The sequence below is a fragment of the Diospyros lotus genome, chromosome 5 (genome assembly GCF_014633365.1).
Source record: "Diospyros lotus cultivar Yz01 chromosome 5, ASM1463336v1, whole genome shotgun sequence".
Lineage (NCBI taxonomy): Eukaryota > Viridiplantae > Streptophyta > Magnoliopsida > Ericales > Ebenaceae > Diospyros > Diospyros lotus.
In genome coordinates this window covers 35,136,154-35,159,945 of record NC_068342.1, presented here as the reverse complement: position 1 = coordinate 35,159,945, position 23,792 = coordinate 35,136,154, and the positions used below count along the sequence as shown (strand labels likewise).

Below are 23,792 nucleotides of genomic sequence, written 5' to 3'. Positions count from 1 at the left end.
TCTTTTTTCCTTCTTTGGTTGGGTTATTTCACGCTAAGGTGAAGGTAATTAGTTATTGTCAGCAATTTCCTTTTCTTCTATGACTGCACCTTGCTACACTGCTGGTTTTTGTCATACAGTTTTACTTGGTTCACATTTTGATTTGTTAGCTATGTCCATGCAGGTTTGCCAAAGGAGTTCCCTGGGTTCGGTATCATGGTACTTACAGAGACCTGAATATTAATATTATTTGCCCTGGGAAAGATGCTGTTTTGGGTGGGTATTGGCTTTCAGTTTATTCTCTCTAAATTGAAATGATAGTGATGTGCATGAGCAATTGGTGTGCATTCTTTTCTGTCCATCATCAGTGTACTTTCAGGATTGCTGCTTCCATGTCATTTGACCCAATTTTTTTTTGGACAAGTGAACTCATAACTGATTTATCATGTTTCCACGTACAAGTTGGTCTCACAATTTCAACTCCATGATGGAACACAACCGTGTCACTTGTCTTCATTCACCTCCATCTCATGAAAATTTTTCACATGAAGATGGTGTGAAAACTTTATCTCATTATTCTCCTCGCTGGAGGGCTGTATCAGGAAGGGCATCCAGCATAAAATTTTGCCACATTGTTCATTTGCACGGATTGTATTGTCAGTACTTCTTTTAGAAGTCAATTGACATTATGAACATTGTGCCACTAACCCTAACTTGGTTAGGATAAGATGCAGTTAATGATGATTAACTCATAACTGATACCTTCTTTCTGGATGAACTTTATTGTTAGTTGTATTCAAGATGGTAACATGCTTGGAAGTTGTATAGCTAATTGTTTTTCTCACTACCTGAAAGCCTGCAAAAAATACAACTTTTAGCAACCTTTTGAACTTACAGCTAGTTTTGGTCCAATTGATGTATACATTTGGTCAAAAGGTGTCTTTTCATTTAAGCAGGTATAGCCTATGTTATGTGGATTTGGGGTATGGTGCATGCCTGTTTCAGATTCATCTAATTCTTATCTTTCAAACACTTGAGGGCACTGCTAAAATCTCAACAATTTCTTTTATTTATTTATGGTAAAGTGGAATTTACAATCTAACATAAAACTTTTTATTTATAAAATGAGCTTCTTATGCATGGTTTTACTTTCACATTAGCGTATTTGTGAACTGATGCCTGGCTAGATATGTCAGATGCATATGCCATGCCTTTACTTAAAAGTGCAAAGTGTCTCACATGGTTACTGTACTAATTTAAACGTGCTCATCTAACATAATATGTACTTAGAAGAGAAGTTCTGATGGATATTTGATAAGTATAATTAATTTATGCTTCCACTCATGCATCTCTCTTGTACTTAAAGAAACATCATTGTACAGGAAGACATTTAGAAGTCTTTGTAATATTGGTTGTTTGACCAATTATTTAAGAACTCAAGTGAAAAGTTTCCTTCAGTATAATCCTTTCCACATATTTCCTTTGACATGGTGCTAGAGTAAGTAATACTGAAGATTTTTCACTCTGTTCAGGGATTTCTGTGTGGTCCTTTACAGGGAACAGAAAAAAGAATGCTTTTGAAAGTAGTAAACGAATGTCACTTTGACTGAATTCCTTTGACATGATCGTTTTGAATGAACTAATTCCAAAATAAGTCAATAATTCATAAAAGATTGGTGTATATTGCTGTCTGACTTGCAGATCTAGGGTGATCATATTGGTGTATTTTTTTTTTATGTACATTCAACAACCAAAGATGTAAAAAGGATTTTAATCATTCACTTTTAGTTCCAATTCATACTTGTTCATTCACCCTTTATTAAGAGATGTACTTGCTATTTACTGGAATTTCATCACCATTAATGATGCATGTGTGCTTAATTGGCTTTTAAAGTGTGAATTTCTTGTTGCTGACTCTTTGAACCTGTTCAGGAGTTGATAGTGTAGGTACAGTTCCTGCATCTCTTGTGACCTATGCTTCCATCCAAGCGCTGCAGCCAGACCTTATAATAAATGCTGGCACAGCTGGTGGCTTTCAAGTATGATCCTGGGATTGTTTTCTTACTGTTTTCATTATTTCTGGAACTGACACCAACTTGGAGCTTTTTTATTTTGGTTGATTGCTAAAGTGTATGTTAAATTTTGCCAAGAATTGGTTTGGACTGTTGAATTTCTCGTAAAACAGATACTTTTTTTTTTTTCCCTGAAGAAGCAACTAAAAGTTAAATAACAGTCCAGAGCAAAGTACCTATCCTGTTTTCTGAAAGGGATATCTTCTAGCTTTCTCCTTTTACCATGAAATCATTTATCCAATTTTATGTATTTTCCTTCATCAGGGGTGAGCCTTGCTAGGAACATTAAGGTTTTTCCTTTGTGATTGGAAGGTCATGAATTTGAATTGTGGAAACTACCTCTTTCAAAAATAAGGGATAAGGCTGACTAAAACGAGCCTCGCTTGACCCTCGCAATGTGAGGAACTTCATGCACTAGGGACACCCTTTTTTTTATGTGTTTTCCTTTATAAATTAATCATTGAACAATCATGTGAGATTTCTCTTAAAGAACCATTGAAACCATGATTTAGTATTTTTCTTTTATGCCAAGTTCAGACTTTAACATGTGGATTATGCATAACTTGGCATTTTGATATACACATTTAATTCCATTTGGATATTATAATGCTTCCAGGCTAAAGGAGCTAATGTGGGGGATATATTTCTTGCATCACATATTGCCTTCCATGATAGAAGGATACCTATCCCTGTAAGTTTTCTTAGTTTGCAGTTTTATGCTTAGTAAGTTGTTTGTTATTAAGAGAAGATTCTCAATTAATTGTTTGGTGAAACCTAATCCAAGCATGCCGAATGTACTGTTCAGCATTTAATTACTGTCATAACTAAAACACTAATGCTAAATGGGTGTTACATGAAGAGACCTTAAAGATTATCTATCATAAATGATTGATTTAAAGTCCTTCCCCTTGAGAGTTTCACTATGCTATTCATTGCATGCTAGAGTTTCATAATTTCATTTACTTTAGGAACCTATTTGATCATTCGACATGTGTCTTAAGATTGATCTTCAAGATCATCTATCATAAATGATTATTGAGAATAAAGAAAGCTAGAAGAATTTCAAGTATTAAATCATACATACCTTGATTTAAGAAAAGAAAGTAATCTTTATGCTTCGATATGGTAGAGACTCATGCTAATAACGAATTATAAAGCTTGAAGGAAGTAGAACAAGAGAATGAAAGCAGAAAGAGAAATTCTCTGTATATACAATATTGATCTTGAGTGATATGGTGTAACCCTATTTATAATAATAGCTCACCTCCTCAATGGACTGTCAGGATCATTAGTAATCCTATCCTATGGTTACATTCAAGATTTATCAGGCTTCACCCATTCAATTAATGACGTAGCATATAACAAACAAAAGTGAGGGAATTACCTGGAGCACTGATCATTGTCAGGTAGCGTCATAGAAAATTCCTCTGAAGAAAAATGTAATGGACTTGGGTGTACATTCAACTTCTCTAACCATCATTCATTATTTTTATGTTTTCAAGTTATGACACGACAAGCTAGTTGACAACTTTCCTACGAACTTTGTAAGAGGCTACTTTTGGAGTGATTGTCACTTATAGAGCCCGAACATGACAGAAAATTTAGATGTTACTTCTTGTTTAAGCAACATAGAGCAGACCATAGCTTGAGATGCACAAGAGAAAATAAGAAATCAAAAATCATAAGTGACAAAGCAGAATAAGAACTCAAAATAGATCCTCTATCATAACAGTATAGTTCCTTCTCATCCACACAAAGCAGGAAATGGTTTGGGCTTAGGTTACTTTCAGTACCATGAATACCCCTAACTGGGCCTATCTGCTAGCTTGTGTTACCATATTCCAATGAGGGAGCGAGTTGTTGCACGGTAGATGTCAACAGCGATGGGCGAGGCCTATCTCCAACACCATTGGAGCTGACTTCTAATGTACATGTGATATCAATGCGACCACCACCGCTGGTGTTATCTATCATGCAACAGCTTGCTCCATCGTTGAAATATGCTAATACAAGCTAGCAGATAGGCGAAATATGCTAATACAAGCTAGCAGATAGGCTCAGTTGGGGTACTCATGGCACTGAATGTACCATAAGCATGAACCATTTTTTGGGTTTGTGTGGAGGAGAAGGAACTATACCATTATGATGTAAGCATCTATTTCTGTGTTCTTATTCTGTCTGGTCATTTATGGTTTCTTGTTTCTTATTTTCTCTTGCCCATCTCAAGATATGGTTTGCTCTATGTGCTCAAACAAGAAGTAACATCTAAATTTACTATCCTGTTCTGGCTGCGTAGGTGACAATCACTCCAGAAGTTGCCTCTTACAAAGTTTGTAGCCAAGTTGTCCACTAGCTTGTCACGTTGTGGCTTGATAACATAAAAATAGTGTATGATGGTTGGAGAAGCTGCTCATACACTCCAGGAGGTCCATTACATTTTTCTTCAGAGGAATTTTCTGTGAAGCTACCTGACAAATGTCAATGATCAGTGCTCCAGGTAATTCCCCTGCTTTTGTTTGCTATCTGCTGTTGTCATTAGTTGAGTGGATGAGCCTGATTAATCTTGAACATAGCTGTAGAATTACTATTGATCCTGATAGTCCATTGAAGAGGCGAACTATTATAAATAGGGCTACCCCCATGGCTTATTTGTATCAATCAAGAGATTAAGTATTCTACATACAGAGAATTTCTCTTTCTGCTTTCATTCTATATTTCTACTTCATTCAAGTTTTACAACATGTTTTCAGCACAAGTCTCTACCAGATTGAAGGATAAAGATTATTTTCTATTTTTTAATCAAGGTATGTATGATTTAAATACTTGAAATCATTTTAGTTTTCCTTATTCTCAATAATCATTTATGATAGACGATCTTGAAGATCAATCTTAGTATACATGTTAAAATGATCAAATAGTTCCAAAAGCAAAATTGTGAAACTCTAAGGTGGCGTTTTCTTCGTGTTTCAGTTTTGAGTTTTGAATTTATTTTCAGTTTTGTGTTTTGAGTGTCTGTTTTGAAAATTTTTAAAACGCGTCCTTTTTGTTATTTTGAAAAACTATTTCTCAAAACAAAAAATTAGAAAACATGTTTACTTTGAAATTTTAAAAATGATTTTTTTTTGTTATTATGATATTTTATTGAATGAATTTGATTCAAAATAAATTATAAACATTTATTAGTAAATTGTAAATTTGATTCAAATACTTTAAACTATAAAATAAAATACAAATAAAATAAAACAAAAAATCAAAATCTTAGAAATATTATTAAAAAATTAATACAAAAAAATCATATTACATATTCAAATAAAATAAAACAAAAAAAATCAAATAACACAAAAAAAAAAACCAAATTGGGGAGGGGAGCCACAGACCCATCTTCTTTCATCTCTTCCTCACCCACATTAAGGTTTTCTGCGCATACTAGCATCGCTGCCGCCGCCTCTTCCTTTCACCGCGGGCTGCCTCCTCCTCCTCATCGCTGATCCCCCATCTCCTTCCTCACCCATTATCGCGACAGCTTTAGTCGCTGACTTTCTTCCTAAATAGCAGTCATAGAGGTTGTTGTTCGAAAGGAAAGGGGGGAGGAGACCAATGCCATGGCCGAGGAGGAGGAACTCAACCTGTTGGCCATGGCAGTGGCTTTAAACCATCGAGCGAACGATAATGAAGAGGCGAACGATAACGAAGAACACAAACGGATCTGGTTTCTGCCATGGTGAGAAGAGAGGAGAGAGAGAGAAAGAGAGAAGAGATGCGAGATTGGAGGTTGCGGGTGGGGGGGGGGGGGAGGCGCTGTGTGTGTTTTCCCTTTTTTTTTTTGTGTGTGTTTTCACAGAAAATGCCCAAAACAACAAATGTTGTTTTGGGTTTTCTTTATAATTTTTTTCTTTGTTTTCAAAATTGCGTTTTTTAAAACAGAAAATAAAACGCGTTTTCAGTATTTTGAAAAACTGAAAACTCAAAACGGGTTGAAAACAGCAAAGCGAACGGGCCCTAACATGTGATGGATACTCTTTTAACATTTTGTGAAACTCTTCACTTTGTAGTGTTTTTATAATACTCTTAATATTTTCTTTTTCATTGAAGAGTTGAGTTTTAAAAATTGAAATTGTGTTTGTGTAATTGTTTACTTGTAAGGCTAAGCCCTCCCCTTTCTTTTTCATTCCACTTTTGTCTTTATGCTTCTTTGTACCAACCATCCCAGGTTATACCACCTGCAGCCTTGACTTTTTCTTCAAAGCTCTGTTTAGACTCTAGGCAGGCCATTTTTTGAATGAGCAACCTGTGATTTAAGGGTTTTCTCCTTCTACCAAATAAAACCTACCTTTGATGTGTAATTATTGCTCTAAACCTATAAAACTTTCTATTTTAAGCGGTATACATGCAGTTAAAATTTCTTAAGAAAAATGGGTTTGAGTAGAACCCCAAGGCAAAGACAACCTTCGTCACCCTTAAGAAGGCCATGACACAGGCTCCCATACTAGCCTTACCTAACTTCACCAAACCATTTACACTGGAGACTGATGCTTTTGAAATATGAGTGGGTGTAGTGCTAGTACAGGAGGGCAAGCCCATTGCCTTCTTCATCCAGGCGTTGGCCCCAAAACACTTGGGGCTAAGCATCTACGACAAGGAACTTATTACAATGCTCATGGCAGTGGAGAAATAGAGGTACTATCTAGAAGGGAATACATTCATTATAAAGACGAACCATGAGAGCCTCAAGTTTTTGATGTAGCAAAGATTGCATACGCAATTACAAAGAAAGGGGATAACCAAGTTGTTAGGATGGATTATACGATTCAATATAGGAAGGGGAAAGAGAATGCAACGGCTGATGAACTGTCAAGAAGAGAAGAGCTAGGAGAGTGCCAACCTGTTTCAACGGTAGTACCATACTAGGTAAAGGAGGTGTCAACCAGCTATGAGCAAACACTGTGGGCAAATGACCTCCTAACTCAGCTGGCAGCAAGGGAAACGAATCACAAAGGATACACCCTAAAGGCTGGGCTGATAAGGTACAAAGGAAGACTAGTAATTGGGGATGACACTCAACTTAGACAACTCTACACAACTCTCCAATTGGAGGACATTCGAGCATGAATGTCACTTACAACAAGGTGAAGCAGCTTTTCCATTGGTCGGGGATGAAGAAGGATGTGACTAAATTTGTGTTGGAGTGTTCCATTTGCCAATGTTGTAAGCATGAGGAGGATCCCTACCCAAGCTTACTTCAACCCTTAGACATACTAGTTGAATCTGTTAGATATGAGCCCTAAAGACCAGTTCCAGTGACACAAAGGGACTCGATCTTGTAATTCTTTAAATATTATTTAAATGGCAAGTTTATGTTTTTATTTAAATTGCAATATGGTTTAAATTATAAAACATATATCCATTAGTATAATAAGAAGTGGATACCATTCTTAAGTGTTAAGAATACGAGTTACGGATAATCCACAATTTGTTATACTATAAACATGTTCCTGGCCATAGAATTCCTATCATGGATGATAGCAACTCGTAAAGGCCAGCACATTGTCTTCCTCCTTGTTTCAGTATGAGATACTGAAAGATAAGGTTGGTGAGTCTCGTGCCATTCTGTATGAGCTATAGAAGGAAGATAAGTGGGTGCTCGTTACAAGAACGAGTTCACTGAACGGGACTGTTAATATTAAATCACATGGGTTATTTCTCACGGGTCAATGATTTAATGTTAGCTGCGATTTTACAACTAGTCCTTAGACCTGAGATGACATGGATATCTGTGTATTGGTGGATTAGGATATCAACGATATCATGTGGTTGTTCTAATCAAGGATAATCATACGTATCTATGTGCCTGATTCAGTGATACATGAGGTATGTGTGCATTAGACATGGAATCTATCACCTCGAGATTTATGAGGAAGATATCCTATGCGATCCAGTAATCACTTGACGATAAATCCTTGGCCGAGGTAATATGACGATGGAATTTGTTCCATACGGGTTGTGTCATAATTTGTCAAGATTGATTTTGGATTTGGTCATATGACAAGATTAAGAGATTCGACCTACTGACCATGATCTCATATCTTGTCGGGATATAGGATGATAGAAGGACCGTATTGTATGGGAACGTAGTAAAAGGTTCACAATACCCGCTTCACAATAAATTGGGTAATCATGATATATTGCTAGATGTCACTCATGATTTACGAGAATTAATTGTTGATTATTCTTGTTGCCAATTTATTTGTGGACCCAGAAAGTCCCACCCAAAAAGAAATTACTTTCAAAGAGAAAATAAATAAATTAGTAATTTTATAATTACTAATTATAGTGCATTTATTTATTGGATAAATAAGAATAATTAAATAATTATATTATGAATGTAATTATTTAATCATAGATTGGGTTGGGCCTTTTGCTAGTACATTAGGCTTGGCCCAATGGCACTATTGGATTCAAATAAATTCCATTGGATTGGGCTTGGTCCAATTGCATTAAATGGAATGGGCTTGAGAAGCCCAACCCATTTAATGAATAATAGTTTTTAATTGGAACTATAAATAGCTCCAAACTCTTATTTTCTCTCATAAGTGTCTTCTTGATTCACTTGAATGTAGAGAGAATTTTGGAGAAGTGTTCTTGAATCCAAGAGGTAAGTTAGAAATTTTTGTGAAAAATTTCTTCTACTTATCTTCTCTCTTTGATATTCTTGAATAGAAGTGATTTCGGGTGGACCGACTCGGCATCCTACACTTGGAGGATTATACGGCGGGAAATCTAACGGTGAAATAAGATTTCATCAAAGAGGTATTTTTCGTTTATGCCTTCGTTTTATTAAACCATAATTTCTGAAAAACGGGATACCTCCAAATTAAATTTTAATTTCCGCTGCGCATATGATAAGATCTATGTAAATCAACAGAATCATAGCAACAGATCTCCATGAATTTTGTGGAGGGGTTGCCCAGATCTGAAGGGAAGAATACCATATTGGTGATAGTCGACAAGCTGATGAAGTTTGGCTATTTTTTAAGCCTAGCTCACCCTTTCACAGCCCCTAAAGTAGCTAGGTTACTATTGGACTCAGTGGTGAAGGTACATAGGTTACCTTTGTCAATTATATCCAACCGAGATAAGGTGTTTACTAGCAACTTCTGGAAGGAATTATTCAAGCAGTTGGGAGTGGGGTTGCACATGTCAACAGTTTACCATCCAAAAATTGATAGACAGATCGAAAGGGTAAATCAATGCTTGGAATCCTATCTTAAGTGCCTATGCTTCTCCAAACCTAAGAGTTGGAACCAATGGCTACCACTTGCTCAGTGGTGGTATAACTCCAATTACCACCACCCCTTAAAAAGGTTCCCATTCGAGGCCTTCTTCGGTTACAAGCCCCCACTAATACCTGCAGTCATGCACTACGCAAATGTGGAGTTGACAATGGACCGGCATTTGCAGCAAAGGCAAGAAGCCTTACAAGTGATCAGGAGGGAATTGGTGGTGGCACAGAACAAGATGAAGCAGCTGGCAGACAAGAAGAGGTGTGAGAGAAGTTTCGAAGTGGGGGACATGGTCTGCTTGAAAGTAAAAAGGTTCCAACAACAGCTGTTTGTGGTAAACCCTCCTTCCAAGTTGAATCCAAAGTACTATGTGGCCAAAGTAGGGAAGGTGGCTTATAAGCTACAATTGCTAGAAGGAGTGAAAATTCATCCGGTCTTCCATGTCTCCTTACTGAAAAAATCAGTAGGGCGCTCTGACCTCACAAGTTCAGAACTTCCCCTCGTGGAAGCAGAGTCAATAGAGGTGGTGGAACCTCTTGCAATTTTGGATAAGAGGATGGTTTATCAAAATTCTCTTCCCATGACACAAGTGCTGGTGCAATGGACCCACTACCACCCTGTCAGATCCTAGATCTGACAGTAGAATTCTCTGTTATTTGAGAATGAATTTGGTTGGAAAAATGAGAGGGAGAGGGGTAGAATTAGAGAATTGAGAGGGAAGATTCGAGAGAGAGAGAGAGAGAGAAAGAGAGGAGGGAATTTGAATTCTTTGATTGATCTTTCATGCTTTGGTATGTCTAGGTTAGATCATTTTATACTGATATACTGATCCTCAGCAACAGATTGGGCACCAAAGCTGTTACCCATCTAATACAACTTGCACTACTTGCCATGCTGGAACACTCCTCCAGCTATGCAATATACTACTTTATTCATAAGGCCTAATAGCCGAAATATGTGACACACCCTGATCACACGATGTGGGAATACCTACCGGACCTTCTCAAGCAATTTCCTCAAGTTGCTCAGCTTTTGTGATTTCTTGAGGACAAGAAATGTTTTTAAGGGGAGGGGTATTGTCACATTCCTAAGGGTAGGATAGTCCATACAAAAAAAAAAATTGTAAGCTGTTAAGGGTTGTACCAAGGCAGTTACCAGCTTGGCTTTCCCTGGGGTACCATTTAGAAGATGCCACTAACTGGCTATAAATATGTAATGAGGCCTTTGCCCAAATTATGATGAACGAAAGATTCTGTTTCTCTCTCTCTCCAATTCTGTTACTCCAACCCCCCCCTGCGCGCGTCTCTCTCTCTCTCAAATTCCCCTAGAATTCTCTCAACAGAATTCTAAATTACCCCTTGTCAGCTCTAAGGCGCTGACACCAGGTTACTGTTCAGCAGCCTTGAGTTTTGCTCCAAAACTCTGATTTTTTTAAATAAAAAATACTATAATTTCAAAGCTTATTTAAAAATACTACAACTTTCAAACTATTTATAAAAATACTGCAAAAAATTCTAAGTTAGCATCATGTGCTAGCATGTGGTAAATTGACACAGTGAAACTCGCTTATGTGAGGAGCGAGGTCTACATGCAAGCACAAAAGTCACAGGAATGAGTTCTGTCCAGTTAAATTGCCATGTTGGTATGGGATGCTTGCTTGGAAAATTTTAAAGTAGTTTTTAAAATAAGTACTAAAATTGTAGACTACTAGTATTTTTACAACAAAGAAAAATCTCAAAACTCTCTCCAATCAAGGTCAAACCAAAGTTGCAGAATTACGCTGCTTGGATGTTGTTCTAGTTGTCTTTCTCCTATTTATCAGAAAGAGAGAGAGAGAGACGGATCTTCTTGGTATACCAATCCTGAGAATTTAGCTGTAATACCCCGAGAGCCCAGAGAAGTTAGTATATATCGAGGATAGTGTAAGGAAGGAAACAACACCAGCTAGATACTTTTTGGGCTGAATGTAGGCAAAGAACTCCCAAGTTAAGCGTGCTTGACCTGGGGTAATCCAGGGATGGGTGACCCCCCTGGGAAGTTCGCGTAGGCCCATCAGGGTAGGTTGTTCCGGTCCTTCCTATCGCTCGAACGAGATGTTACAAATGGTATCAGAGCCGACCCCCGAGCCTTTGAGCGCGATGGTGGGGCAAACCTCAACGAGGAGGCTGAGTCCCTGAGGGGGGGTGCGTGTAGGCACCTTAGGCGAATCCTACATCGGCCATGCATCGGGGCGAGATCTGGGACCGGTTGTAAGGTCGCATGACGAGGACGTCATGTGCTCAAGGGGGGGAGAATGTAATACCCCGAGAGCCCAGAGAAGTTAGTATGTATCGAGGATAGTGTAAGGAAGGAAACAACACCAGCTGGATACCTTTTGGGCTGAATGTAGGCAAAGAACTCCCAAGTTAAGCGTGCTTGACCTGGGGTAATCCAGGGATGGGTGACCCCCCTGGGAAGTTCGCGTAGGCCCATCAGAGTAGGTTGTTCCGGACTGTTGGGTTACATAGATCTTATCATATGCGCAGCGGAAATTAAAATTTAATTTGGAGGTATCCCGTTTTTCAGAAATTATGGTTTAATAAAACGAAGGCATAAACGAAAAATACCTCTTTGATGAAATCTTATTTCACCGTTAGATTTCCCGCCGTATAATCCTCCAAGTGTAGGATGCCGAGTCGGTCCACCCGAAATCACTTCTATTCAAGAATATCAAAGAGAGAAGATAAGTAGAAGAAATTTTTCACAAAAATTTCTAACTTACCTCTTGGATTCAAGAACACTTCTCCAAAATTCTCTCTACATTCAAGTGAATCAAGAAGACACTTATGAGAGAAAATAAGAGTTTGGAGCTATTTATAGTTCCAATTAAAAATTATTCTTCATTAAATGGGTTGGGCTTCTCAAGCCCATTCCATTTAATGCAATTGGACCAAGCCCAATCCAATGGAATTTATTTGAATCCAATAGTGCCATTGGGCCAAGCCTAATGTACTAGCAAAAGGCCCAACCCAATCTATGATTAAATAATTACATTCATAATATAATTATTTAATTATTCTTATTTATCCAATAAATAAATGCACTATAATTAGTAATTATAAAATTACTAATTTATTTATTTTCTCTTTGAAAGTAATTTCTTTTTGGGTGGGACTTTCTGGGTCCACAAATAAATTGGCAACAAGAATAATCAACAATTAATTCTCGTAAATCATGAGTGACATCTAGCAATATATCATGATTACCCAATTTATTGTGAAGCGGGTATTGTGAACCTTTTACTACGTTCCCATACAATACAGTCCTTCTATCATCCTATATCCCGACAAGATATGAGATCATGGTCAGTAGGTCGAATCTCTTAATCTTGTCATATGACCAAATCCAAAATCAATCTTGACAAATTATGACACAACCCGTATGGAACAAATTCCATCGTCATATTACCTCGGCCAAGGATTTATCGTCAAGTGATTACTGGATCGCATAGGATATCTTCCTCATAAATCTCGAGGTGATAGATTCCATGTCTAATGCACATATACCTCATGTATCACTGAATCAGGCACATAGATACGTATGATTATCCTTGATTAGAACAACCACATAATATCGTTGATATCCTAATCCACCAATACACAGATATCCATGTCATCTCAGGTCTAAGGACTAGTTGTAAAATCGCAGCTAACATTAAATCATTGACCCGTGAGAAATAACCCATGTGATTTAATGTTAACAGTCCCGTTCAGTGAACTCGTTCTTGTAACGAGCACCCACTTATCTTCCTTCTATAGCTCATACAGAATGGCACGAGACTCACCAACCTTATCTTTTAGTATCTCATACTGAAACAAGGAGGAAGACAATGTGCTGGCCTTTACGAGTTGCTATCATCCATGATAGGAATTCTATGGCCAGGAACATGTTTATAGTATAACAAATTGTGGATTATCCGTAACTCGTATTCTTAACACTTAAGAATGGTATCAACTTCTTATTATACTAATGGATATATGTTTTATAATTTAAACCATATTGCAATTTAAATAAAAACATAAACTTGCCATTTAAATAATATTTAAAGAATTACAAGATCGAGTCCCTTTGTGTCACTGGAACTGGTCTTTAGGGCTCATATCTAACAATCTCCCACTAGCACTAAGACCATTCAGTGTGGTATCTCATACCCCACCTATCTAGATGAAAATCTAGTTGCTTCTGGTTCATGGCCTTAGTCAGTGGATCTGCTGCATTCTCTGATGTATCTATTCTCTGCACATTGACATCTCCTCTACCAATGATCTCTCTAATGAGATGGAAGCGTCTTTCAATATGTTTGGACTTCTGGTGAGACCTCAGTTCCTTAGCTTGCGCTATGGCTCCATTGTTGTCGCAAAACAAGGGGACGGCAGACTTTATAGAAGGAACCACTCCAAGTTCTGTCACAAACTTTTTGACCCAGACTGCTTCCTTTGCAGCATCCGATGCTGCAATATACTCAGCTTCTGTTGTAGAATCGGCAGTCGTATCCTGTTTGGAACTCTTCCAACTGAATACTCCTCCGTTGCAGGTAAACACATATCCAGAGATAGACTTTCTATCATCAACATCTGATTGAAAATCAGAATCTGTGTAACCCTCCACTTTCAGTTCTCCTTCACCATAAGTAAGGATCAAATCCTTAGTTCTTTTCAAATATTTAAGGATATTCTTAACGGCAATCCAGTGTTGCTCACCTGGATTAGACTGATATCTGCTTGTAACACTTACAGCATGAGCAATATCAGGCCTAGTACATAGCATTGCATACATTAGGCTTCCTATTGCTGAAGCATAAGGAATCCTAGACATGCGTTCTCTCTCTTCTTGTGTCTTGGGGCACATATCACGAGAGAGGTGGATTCCATGTCTAAAGGGCAACAGTCCTCTTTTGGAATCTTCCATGTTGAACCTCTTCAACACTCTTTCTATGTACTTATTTTGGGAGAGTCCTATCAATCTCTTGGTTCTATCTCTATAGATCCGTATACCGAGAATATAGGCTGCTTCTTCCAAATCTTTCATGGAGAACTTACTTGACAACCAGACCTTTATTTTTGACAACAACCCTACATCATTCCCAATGAGTAAGATATCATCTACATATAAGACCAAAAATGCTACTGCACTCCCACTAGCCTTTTTATAAACACAGGGTTCATCAACGTTTTGTATGAAACCAAACGATTTGACTTCATCATCAAAACGAATGTTCTAACTTCTGGATGCTTGCTTAAGACCATAAATGGATCTCTTAAGCTTGCATACCTTCCCTGCGTTAACTTTAGGTGTGAAGCCTTCAGGTTGTTCCATATAGATTTCCTGATCTATGTAACCATTTAAGAAGGCTGTTTTCATATCCATTTGCCAAATCTCATAGTCATAATGAGCAGCAATGGCTAGTAAAATTCTAATGGATTTAAACATGACGACTGGAGAAAAGGTTTATTCATAGTCAATCCCTTGTCTTTGTCGATAACCTTTTGCCACAAGTTTTGCTTTATGGGTCTCTACCTTTCCATCTGAACCTATCTTCTTCTTGAAGACCCATTTACATCCAATAGGTACTATACCTTCTGGTGGATCTACAAGAGTCCAGACTTGGTTCTCATACATGGAATCCATTTCAGATTTCATGGCTTCTAGCCATCTTTTCGAGTCGATATCTGATATCGCCTCTTGGTAAGTGGTAGGATCATCTGAGTGATCATTGTCTCCTACAAGGAACAACTCTTGTTCATTTAGAAAATCATATCTCTCAGGTTGATGGGGTATCCTCTCACTTCTTCTAATGGGACGTGCAACACTCGACCCTGGCTCCTCAATTGGTACTTGGACATCTCGTGGCATAGTTTCAGGCTCGGTGAACCCTTCACCAAGTTCTATTTTCCTTTCATTGCCTCTTTCTTGAATAAACTCTTTTTCAAGAAAAATGGCATTCCTGCTTACAACTACTTGTTGCAGTTCAGGAATATAGAACTCATATCCGAAGGTATCTTTAGGATAACCCACGAAACTACCCTTTAAAGATCGTGTCTCAAGTTTCTCTGATTTAAGTTTTTTCACAAAAGCTGTACATGCCCAAATCTTAACATGCGTAAGACTGGGCTTCCTATCAAACCATATCTCATGTGGTGTTGTAGGAACTGACTTGGAAGAAACTCTGTTTAAGATATATATTGCAGTAAGAAGGGCGTGTCCCCATAGAAACAAAGGTAAGTCTGTACAACTTAACATACTTCGGACCATATCTAATAAAGTCCGATTCCTCCTTTCTGAAACTCCATTCAGTTGAGGCGTTCCTGGTGGGGTCCGTTGTGAAATAATACCTGAGACTTTAAGAAAATCTTCAAACTCGTTACTAAGATACTAGCCTCTACGATCTGATCGTAAGGCCTTTATCTTTTTACCAGTTTGATTTTCTACTTCAGCTTTAAAATCTTTGAACATTTCAAAAGATTCAGATTTATGTCTCATGAGATAAACATATCCATATCTAGACATATCATCTGTAAAAGTTATAAAGTATTGATAACCTCATCGGGCTATTACATTAATAGGCCCACACACATCCGAATGTATAAATCCTAACAATTCTGTGACCCTTATACCTTGCCCAGTAAAAGGCAATTTGGTCATCTTTCCAAGGATACAAGATTCACAAGTTGGATATGGTTCAAAACCTAATGGACCCAAAAGCCCATCTTTCTCCAACTTAGTGATTCTGTCATCCCCTATATGACCCAATCTGTAATGCCACAGAATTTTAGAATTTGGGTTATCACGTGGTCTCTTATTATTATTTGATACATGCAGATGCTCACTATTATCAACAGTCACATTCAAAATGTAAAGACTATTGACAAAATTACCAGTAGCAATCAATTTATTTCTAAAATAAATTTCACAAACATTATTCTTAAAAGAAAATTCATAATTTTCTTTCACCAATACAGGAATAGAAATAATGTTCTTAAAAGCTCCAGGTACACATAAACAATTGTTTAAAATTAAACTATGTTCATGTGATAAAATTAAAGATACAGTGCCGATAGCTGTGGCTGCAACTCTTGCCCCATTTGCTACCTTTAGCACAATCTCATTATCTGCAAGCCTTCTACTTTGTTCCAGATCCTGTATAGATGCACAAACATGAGTTGTCGCTTCAGAATCTAGAATCCATAAAGTAGAAGAGTAAGCAATGGAAAAATACTCATGAACTATCATCATACCTGTCGCTTCCTTCTTCAAGGAACTAAGGTAATCTTTACAGTTCCTTTTCCAATGTCCCTCTTTGCCACAATGGAAACATTTTCCTTTGTCAACAGTTTTTCCCTTCTTTTTTTCAATCACTTTAGTTGCTTGGGTGGCCTTCTTTTTACCTTTCCCCTTTCTAGTCTTACTAGTAGAGGACACAGCCATCACAGTGCCTGTTTTCATGGTACCCTGGGCCGTTATTAGCATATTCATAAGTTCCGCCGGAGTACACTCAATCTTGGTCATATAGAAGTTTGAAATAAAACCCCCATACGAATCTGGCAAAGACTGAAGAATTGCATCTATTTGAAGATATTGATGCATTGGAGCATCTAATTCATTCAGTTTATCCATCCAGGAGATCATTTTGAGAACATGGTCTCCAACTGATCCTCCAGCAGACATCTTTGCTCGAAAGATTGATTTAGATATCTCATATCTAGCACTTCGACTTCGCTCACCATACAACTCTTGTAAACGAGCAATAATCGAATACGCATTTGGCATCTTATTATGCTGCCGCTGTAACTCTTGACTCATAGTAAGCAAGATGTAACTCTTAGCAACAAGATCATCATCTTGCCACTTATTGAGTGTATCTTGTTCCTCCTGAGTAATATGTTCAACAGTTGGCTCAGGGATAGGCGTTTCCAAGATATATGTGATTTTTTCCAAGTTTGTAATCAATTTCAAATTTAGAAGCCAGTCGTTGAAATTTGGTCCAGTTAGCCGGTTTGCGTCAACAAATTTAGAAAGTGCATTTAGTGAAGCCATTTGATATATCTGCAGAAAATAAGTAGATTATTAGATATCTTGTTTTCTTAACTATCTGATTTTGGTCTTTAAATCAAACAGTACCTCCCACTGAGTTTTTCAAATTCCTTACTCCCATTTAAAGGAAAAAGCAAATTCACATTGGCATGAATTCTAGTGGGTATTTGGATTCTTATTAATTTTATTACTCCTCACATAATAGATTCTTGGAATAATAAATTCAATAAGTGGATAACGCTTGTCCAGTCCATCTTATGTACGACCCAAATATTTTGTTTCGGCTCCCAGTCCAATATACCTCACATAATAGTTTCTTGGCAATTGAACATAGTTAAATCATACCATCACGATGACAAGTCTACACAGTTGAATATCGATTGCCTCACATAATAGATTCTTGGGTCACGATATTTGTGCATCCCCATCTCATCAAATGTTTTAAATAGAAATTAAAGTATTTTAATCAATGTGCAACCCCTATCTATCCATAGCCGATCAACACACGAATTAAAAAAAAAGCCCCAATTTCTACCGTGATGGAGAGCCCCGATTAGATTGTCTTAACTCTTAAGGTCCAACCGGTTACAATTTAATTTTATAAATATGGGAGATTTTTAATTAATTGGTCTCACTTTTCACATGCAACGTTTTAACATACATCAACTATGTAAATACACATTGCATAAAATTAGTCGATAAGGTCATGGACTCAATCATGCATTCTAAGCGCAATTCCAGCCATTGAAATTGTGCGGTGCATTCGTGGGTGAATAAATAAGGAAACGCCTATAACTATTACAAGCATAACCCTTTCACATAGGGTCTTCATTTCCTTGATTATTTTGCCATCGATGACTTCACTCCAAGCCGTGCCTCGATTGGTGTGAATCCATTGCTTTTACAATTTACTATAAACTACTTTTACAATAAAATTAAAAACAATAAATAATTATTTTACAACCGTCATGAAAAAGACGGCTACCTTCGGCACGCAGGCCGTTAAATAAAATAATCCATACATCCACATCACACATACATCATCCATGTAGTGTCCTAAGTCCATGACCAATACCGATATGCAACAAGGCATCCACAACATGCTATTAACAATTAAAAGCATATTATAAGCAATCATATGATTATTGGACAATTGTATAACTAATTATACATTGGTATTATTTTTTTTTTTTAAATAATAAAATAAATAAATAAAATAATAATAACAATTATTATTATTTATTTTATTCATTATTATTATTATTTTAAATAAAACAAATAAATAAAACAAATAATAACTAGAATTCATGCCAATGTGAATTTGCTTTTTCCTTTAAATGGGAGTAAGGAATTTGAAAAACTCAGTGGGAGGTACTGTTTGATTTAAAGACCAAAATTAGATAGTTAAGAAAACAAGATATCTAATAATCTACTTATTTTCTGCAGATATATCAAATGGCTTCACTAAATGCACTTTCTAAATTTGTTAACGCAAACCGGCTAACTGGACCAAATTTCAACGACTGGCTTCTAAATTTGAAATTGATTACAAACTTGGAAAAAATCACATATATCTTGGAAACGCCTATCCCTGAGCCAACTGTTGAACATATTACTCAGGAGGAACAAGATACACTCAATAAGTGGCAAGATGATGATCTTGTTGCTAAGAGTTACATCTTGCTTACTATGAGTCAAGAGTTACAGCAGCAGCATAATAAGATGCCAAATGCGTATTCGATTATTGCTCGTTTACAAGAGTTGTATGGTGAGCGAAGTCGAAGTGCTAGATATGAGATATCTAAATCAATCTTTCGAGCAAAGATGTCTGCTGGAGGATCAGTTGGAGACCATGTTCTCAAAATGATCTCCTGGATGGATAAACTGAATGAATTAGATGCTCCAATGCATCAATATCTTCAAATAGATGCAATTCTTCAGTCTTTGCCAGATTCGTATGGGGGTTTTATTTCAAACTTCTATATGACCAAGATTGAGTGTACCCCGGCGGAACTTATGAATATGCTAATAACGGCCCAGGGTACCATGAAAACAGGCACTGTGATGGCTGTGTCCTCTACTAGTAAGACTAGAAAGGGGAAAGGTAAAAAGAAGGCCACCCAAGCAACTAAAGTGATTGAAAAGAAGAAGGGAAAAACTGTTGCCAAAGGAAAATGTTTCCATTGTGGCAAAGAGGGACATTGGAAAAGGAACTGTAAAGATTACCTTAGTTCCTTGAAGAAGGAAGCGACAGGTATGATGATAGTTCATGAGTATTTTTCCATTGCTTACTCTTCTACTTTATGGATTCTAGATTCTGGAGCGACAACTCATGTTTGTGCATCTATACAGGATCTGGAACAAAGTAGAAGGCTTGCAGATAATGAGATTGTGCTAAAGGTAGCAAATGGGGCAAGAGTTGCAGCCACAGCTATCGGCACTGTATCTTTAATTTTATCACATGAACATAGTTTAATTTTAAACAATTGTTTATGTGTACCTGGAGCTTTTAAGAACATTATTTCTATTCCTGTATTGGTGAAAGAAAATTATGAATTTTCTTTTAAGAATAATGTTTGTGAAATTTATTTTAGAAATAAATTGATTGTTACTGGTAATTTTGTCAATAGTCTTTACATTTTGAATGTGACTGTTGATAATAGTGAGCATCTGCATGTATCAAATAATAATAAGAGACCACGTGATAACCCAAATTCTAAAATTCTGTGGCATTACAGATTGGGTCATATAGGGGATGACAGAATCACTAAGTTGGAGAAAGATGGGCTTTTGGGTCCATTAGGTTCTGAACCATATCCAACTTGTGAATCTTGTATCCTTGGAAAGATGACCAAATTGCCTTTTACTGGGCAAGGTATAAGGGTCACAGAATTGTTAGGATTTATACATTCGGATGTGTGTGGGCCTATTAATGTAATAGCCCGATGAGGTTATCAATACTTTATAACTTTTACAGATGATATGTCTAGATATGGATATGTTTATCTCATGAGACATAAATCTGAATCTTTTGAAATGTTCAAAGATTTTAAAGCTGAAGTAGAAAATCAAACTGGTAAAAAGATAAAGGCCTTACGATCAGATCGTAGAGGCTAGTATCTTAGTAACGAGTTTGAAGATTTTCTTAAAGTCTCAGGTATTATTTCACAACGGACCCCACCAGGAACGCCTCAACTGAATGGAGTTTCAGAAAGGAGGAATCGGACTTTATTAGATATGGTCCGAAGTATGTTAAGTTGTACAGACTTACCTTTGTTTCTATGGGGACACGCCCTTCTTACTGCAATATATATCTTAAACAGAGTTTCTTCCAAGTCAGTTCCTACAACACCACATGAGATATGGTTTGATAGGAAGCCCAGTCTTACGCATGTTAAGATTTGGGCATGTACAGCTTTTGTGAAAAAACTTAAATCAGAGAAACTTGAGACACGATCTTTAAAGGGTAGTTTCGTGGGTTATCCTAAAGATACCTTCGGATATGAGTTCTATATTCCTGAACTGCAACAAGTAGTTGTAAGCAGGAATGCCATTTTTCTTGAAAAAGAGTTTATTCAAGAAAGAGGCAATGAAAGGAAAATAGAACTTGGTGAAGGGTTCACCGAGCCTGAAACTATGCCACGAGATGTCCAAGTACCAATTGAGGAGCCAGGGTCGAGTGTTGCACGTCCCATTAGAAGAAGTGAGAGGATACCCCATCAACCTGAGAGATATGGTTTTCTAAATGAACAAGAGTTGTTCCTTGTAGGAGACAATGATCACTCAGATGATCCTACCACTTACCAAGAGGCGATATCAGATATCGACTCGAAAAGATGGCTAGAAGCCATGAAATCTGAAATGGATTCCATGTATGAGAACCAAGTCTGGACTCTTGTAGATCCACCAGAAGGTATAGTACCTATTGGATGTAAATGGGTCTTCAAGAAGAAGATAGGTTCAGATGGAAAGGTAGAGACCTATAAAGCAAGACTTGTGGCAAAAGGTTATCGACAAAGACAAGGGATTGACTATGAATAAACCTTTTCTCCAGTCGTCATGCTTAAATCCATTAGAATTTTACTAGCCATTGCTGCTCATTATGACTATGAGATTTGGCAAATGGATGTGAAAACAGCCTTCTTAAATGGTTACATAGATCAGGAAATCTATATGGAACAACCTGAAGGCTTCACACCTAAAGTTAACGCAGGGAAGGTATGCAAGCTTAAGAGATCCATTTATGGTCTTAAGCAAGCATCCAGAAGTTGGAACATTCGTTTTGATGATGAAGTCAAATCGTTTGGTTTCATACAAAACGTTGATGAACCATGTGTTTATAAAAAGGCTAGTGGGAGTGCAGTAGCATTTTTGGTCTTATATGTAGATGATATCTTACTCATTGGGAATGATGTAGGGTTGTTGTCAAAAATAAAGGTCTGGTTGTCAAGTAAGTTCTCCATGAAAGATTTGGGAGAAGCAGCCTATATTCTCGGTATACGGATCTATAGAGATAGAACCAAGAGATTGATAGGACTCTCCCAAAATAAGTACATAGAAAGAGTGTTGAAGAGGTTCAACATGGAAGATTCCAAAAGAGGACTGTTGCCCTTTAGACATGGAATCCACCTCTCTCGTGATATGTGCCCCAAGACACAAGAAGAGAGAGAACGGATGTCTAGGATTCCTTATGCTTCAGCAATAGGAAGCCTAATGTATGCAATGCTATGTACTAGGCCTGATATTGCTCATGCTGTAAGTGTTACAGGCAGATATCAGTCTAATCTAGGTGAGCAACACTGGATTGCCGTTAAGAATATCCTTAAATATTTGAAAAGAACTAAGGATTTGATCCTTACTTATGGTGAAGGAGAACTGAACGTGGAGGGTTACACAGATTCTGATTTTCAATCAGATGTTGATGATAGAAAGTCTATCTCTGGATATGTGTTTACCTGCAACGGAGGAGTATTCAGTTGGAAGAGTTCCAAACAGGATACGACTGCCGATTCTACAACAGAAGCTGAGTATATTGCAGCATCGGATGCTGCAAAGGAAGCAGTCTGGGTCAAAAAGTTTGTGACAGAACTTGGAGTGGTTCCTTCTATAAAGTCTGCCGTCCCCTTGTTTTGCGACAACAATGGAGCCATAGCGCAAGCTAAGGAACCGAGGTCTCACCAGAAGTCCAAACATATTGAAAGACGCTTCCATCTCATTAGAGAGATCATTGGTAGAGGAGATGTCAATGTGCAGAGAATAGATACATCAGAGAATGCAGCAGATCCACTGACTAAGGCCATGAACCAGAAGCAACTAGATTTTCATCTAGATAGGTGGGGTATGAGATACCACACTGAATGGTCTTAGTGCTAGTGGGAGATTGTTAGATATGAGCCCTAAAGACCAGTTCCAGTGACACAAAGGGACTCGATCTTGTAATTCTTTAAATATTATTTAAATGGCAAGTTTATGTTTTTATTTAAATTGCAATATGGTTTAAATTATAAAACATATATCCATTAGTATAATAAGAAGTGGATACCATTCTTAAGTGTTAAGAATACGAGTTACGGATAATCCACAATTTGTTATACTATAAACATGTTCCTAGCCATAGAATTCCTATCATGGATGATAGCAACTCGTAAAGGCCAGCACATTGTCTTCCTCCTTGTTTCAGTATGAGATACTGAAAGATAAGGTTGGTGAGTCTCGTGCCATTCTGTATGAGCTATAGAAGGAAGATAAGTGGGTGCTCGTTACAAGAACGAGTTCACTGAACGGGACTGTTAACATTAAATCACATGGGTTATTTCTCACGGGTCAATGATTTAATGTTAGCTGCGATTTTACAACTAGTCCTTAGACCTGAGATGACATGGATATCTGTGTATTGGTGGATTAGGATATCAACGATATCATGTGGTTGTTCTAATCAAGGATAATCATACGTATCTATGTGCCTGATTCAGTGATACATGAGGTATGTGTGCATTAGACATGGAATCTATCACCTCGAGATTTATGAGGAAGATATCCTATGCGATCCAGTAATCACTTGACGATAAATCCTTGGCCGAGGTAATATGACGATAGAATTTGTTCCATACGGGTTGTGTCATAATTTGTCAAGATTGATTTTGGATTTGGTCATATGACAAGATTAAGAGATTCGACCTACTGACCATGATCTCATATCTTGTCGGGATATAGGATGATAGAAGGACCGTATTGTATGGTAACGTAGTAAAAGGTTCACAATACCCGCTTCACAATAAATTGGGTAATCATGATATATTGCTAGATGTCACTCATGATTTACGAGAATTAATTGTTGATTATTCTTGTTGCCAATTTATTTGTGGACCCAGAAAGTCCCACCCAAAAAGAA

The 23,792-nt window shown here is 37.3% G+C and overlaps 1 protein-coding gene and 1 long non-coding RNA gene across 2 annotated transcripts in view; one reads left to right on the top strand and one right to left on the bottom strand.

Moving 5' to 3' along the window:
* LOC127801911 (5'-methylthioadenosine nucleosidase-like) overlaps nucleotides 1-23,792 on the top strand; it is a 42,883-nt gene that overhangs the window by 4,111 nt on the left and 14,980 nt on the right. The window contains exons 3-5 of the mRNA XM_052337443.1: nucleotides 164-255; nucleotides 1,912-2,018; nucleotides 2,668-2,742. Of these exons, the coding sequence (XP_052193403.1) occupies nucleotides 164-255; nucleotides 1,912-2,018; nucleotides 2,668-2,742 (274 nt within the window). The remainder of the gene's footprint in view (nucleotides 1-163; nucleotides 256-1,911; nucleotides 2,019-2,667; nucleotides 2,743-23,792) is intronic.
* On the bottom strand, nucleotides 16,233-16,740 carry LOC127801912 (uncharacterized). The gene is made up of 2 exons (XR_008023227.1): nucleotides 16,606-16,740; nucleotides 16,233-16,507 (listed from the first exon to the last, which is right to left on the bottom strand). It is a non-coding gene; the product is annotated as an uncharacterized LOC127801912 (long non-coding RNA).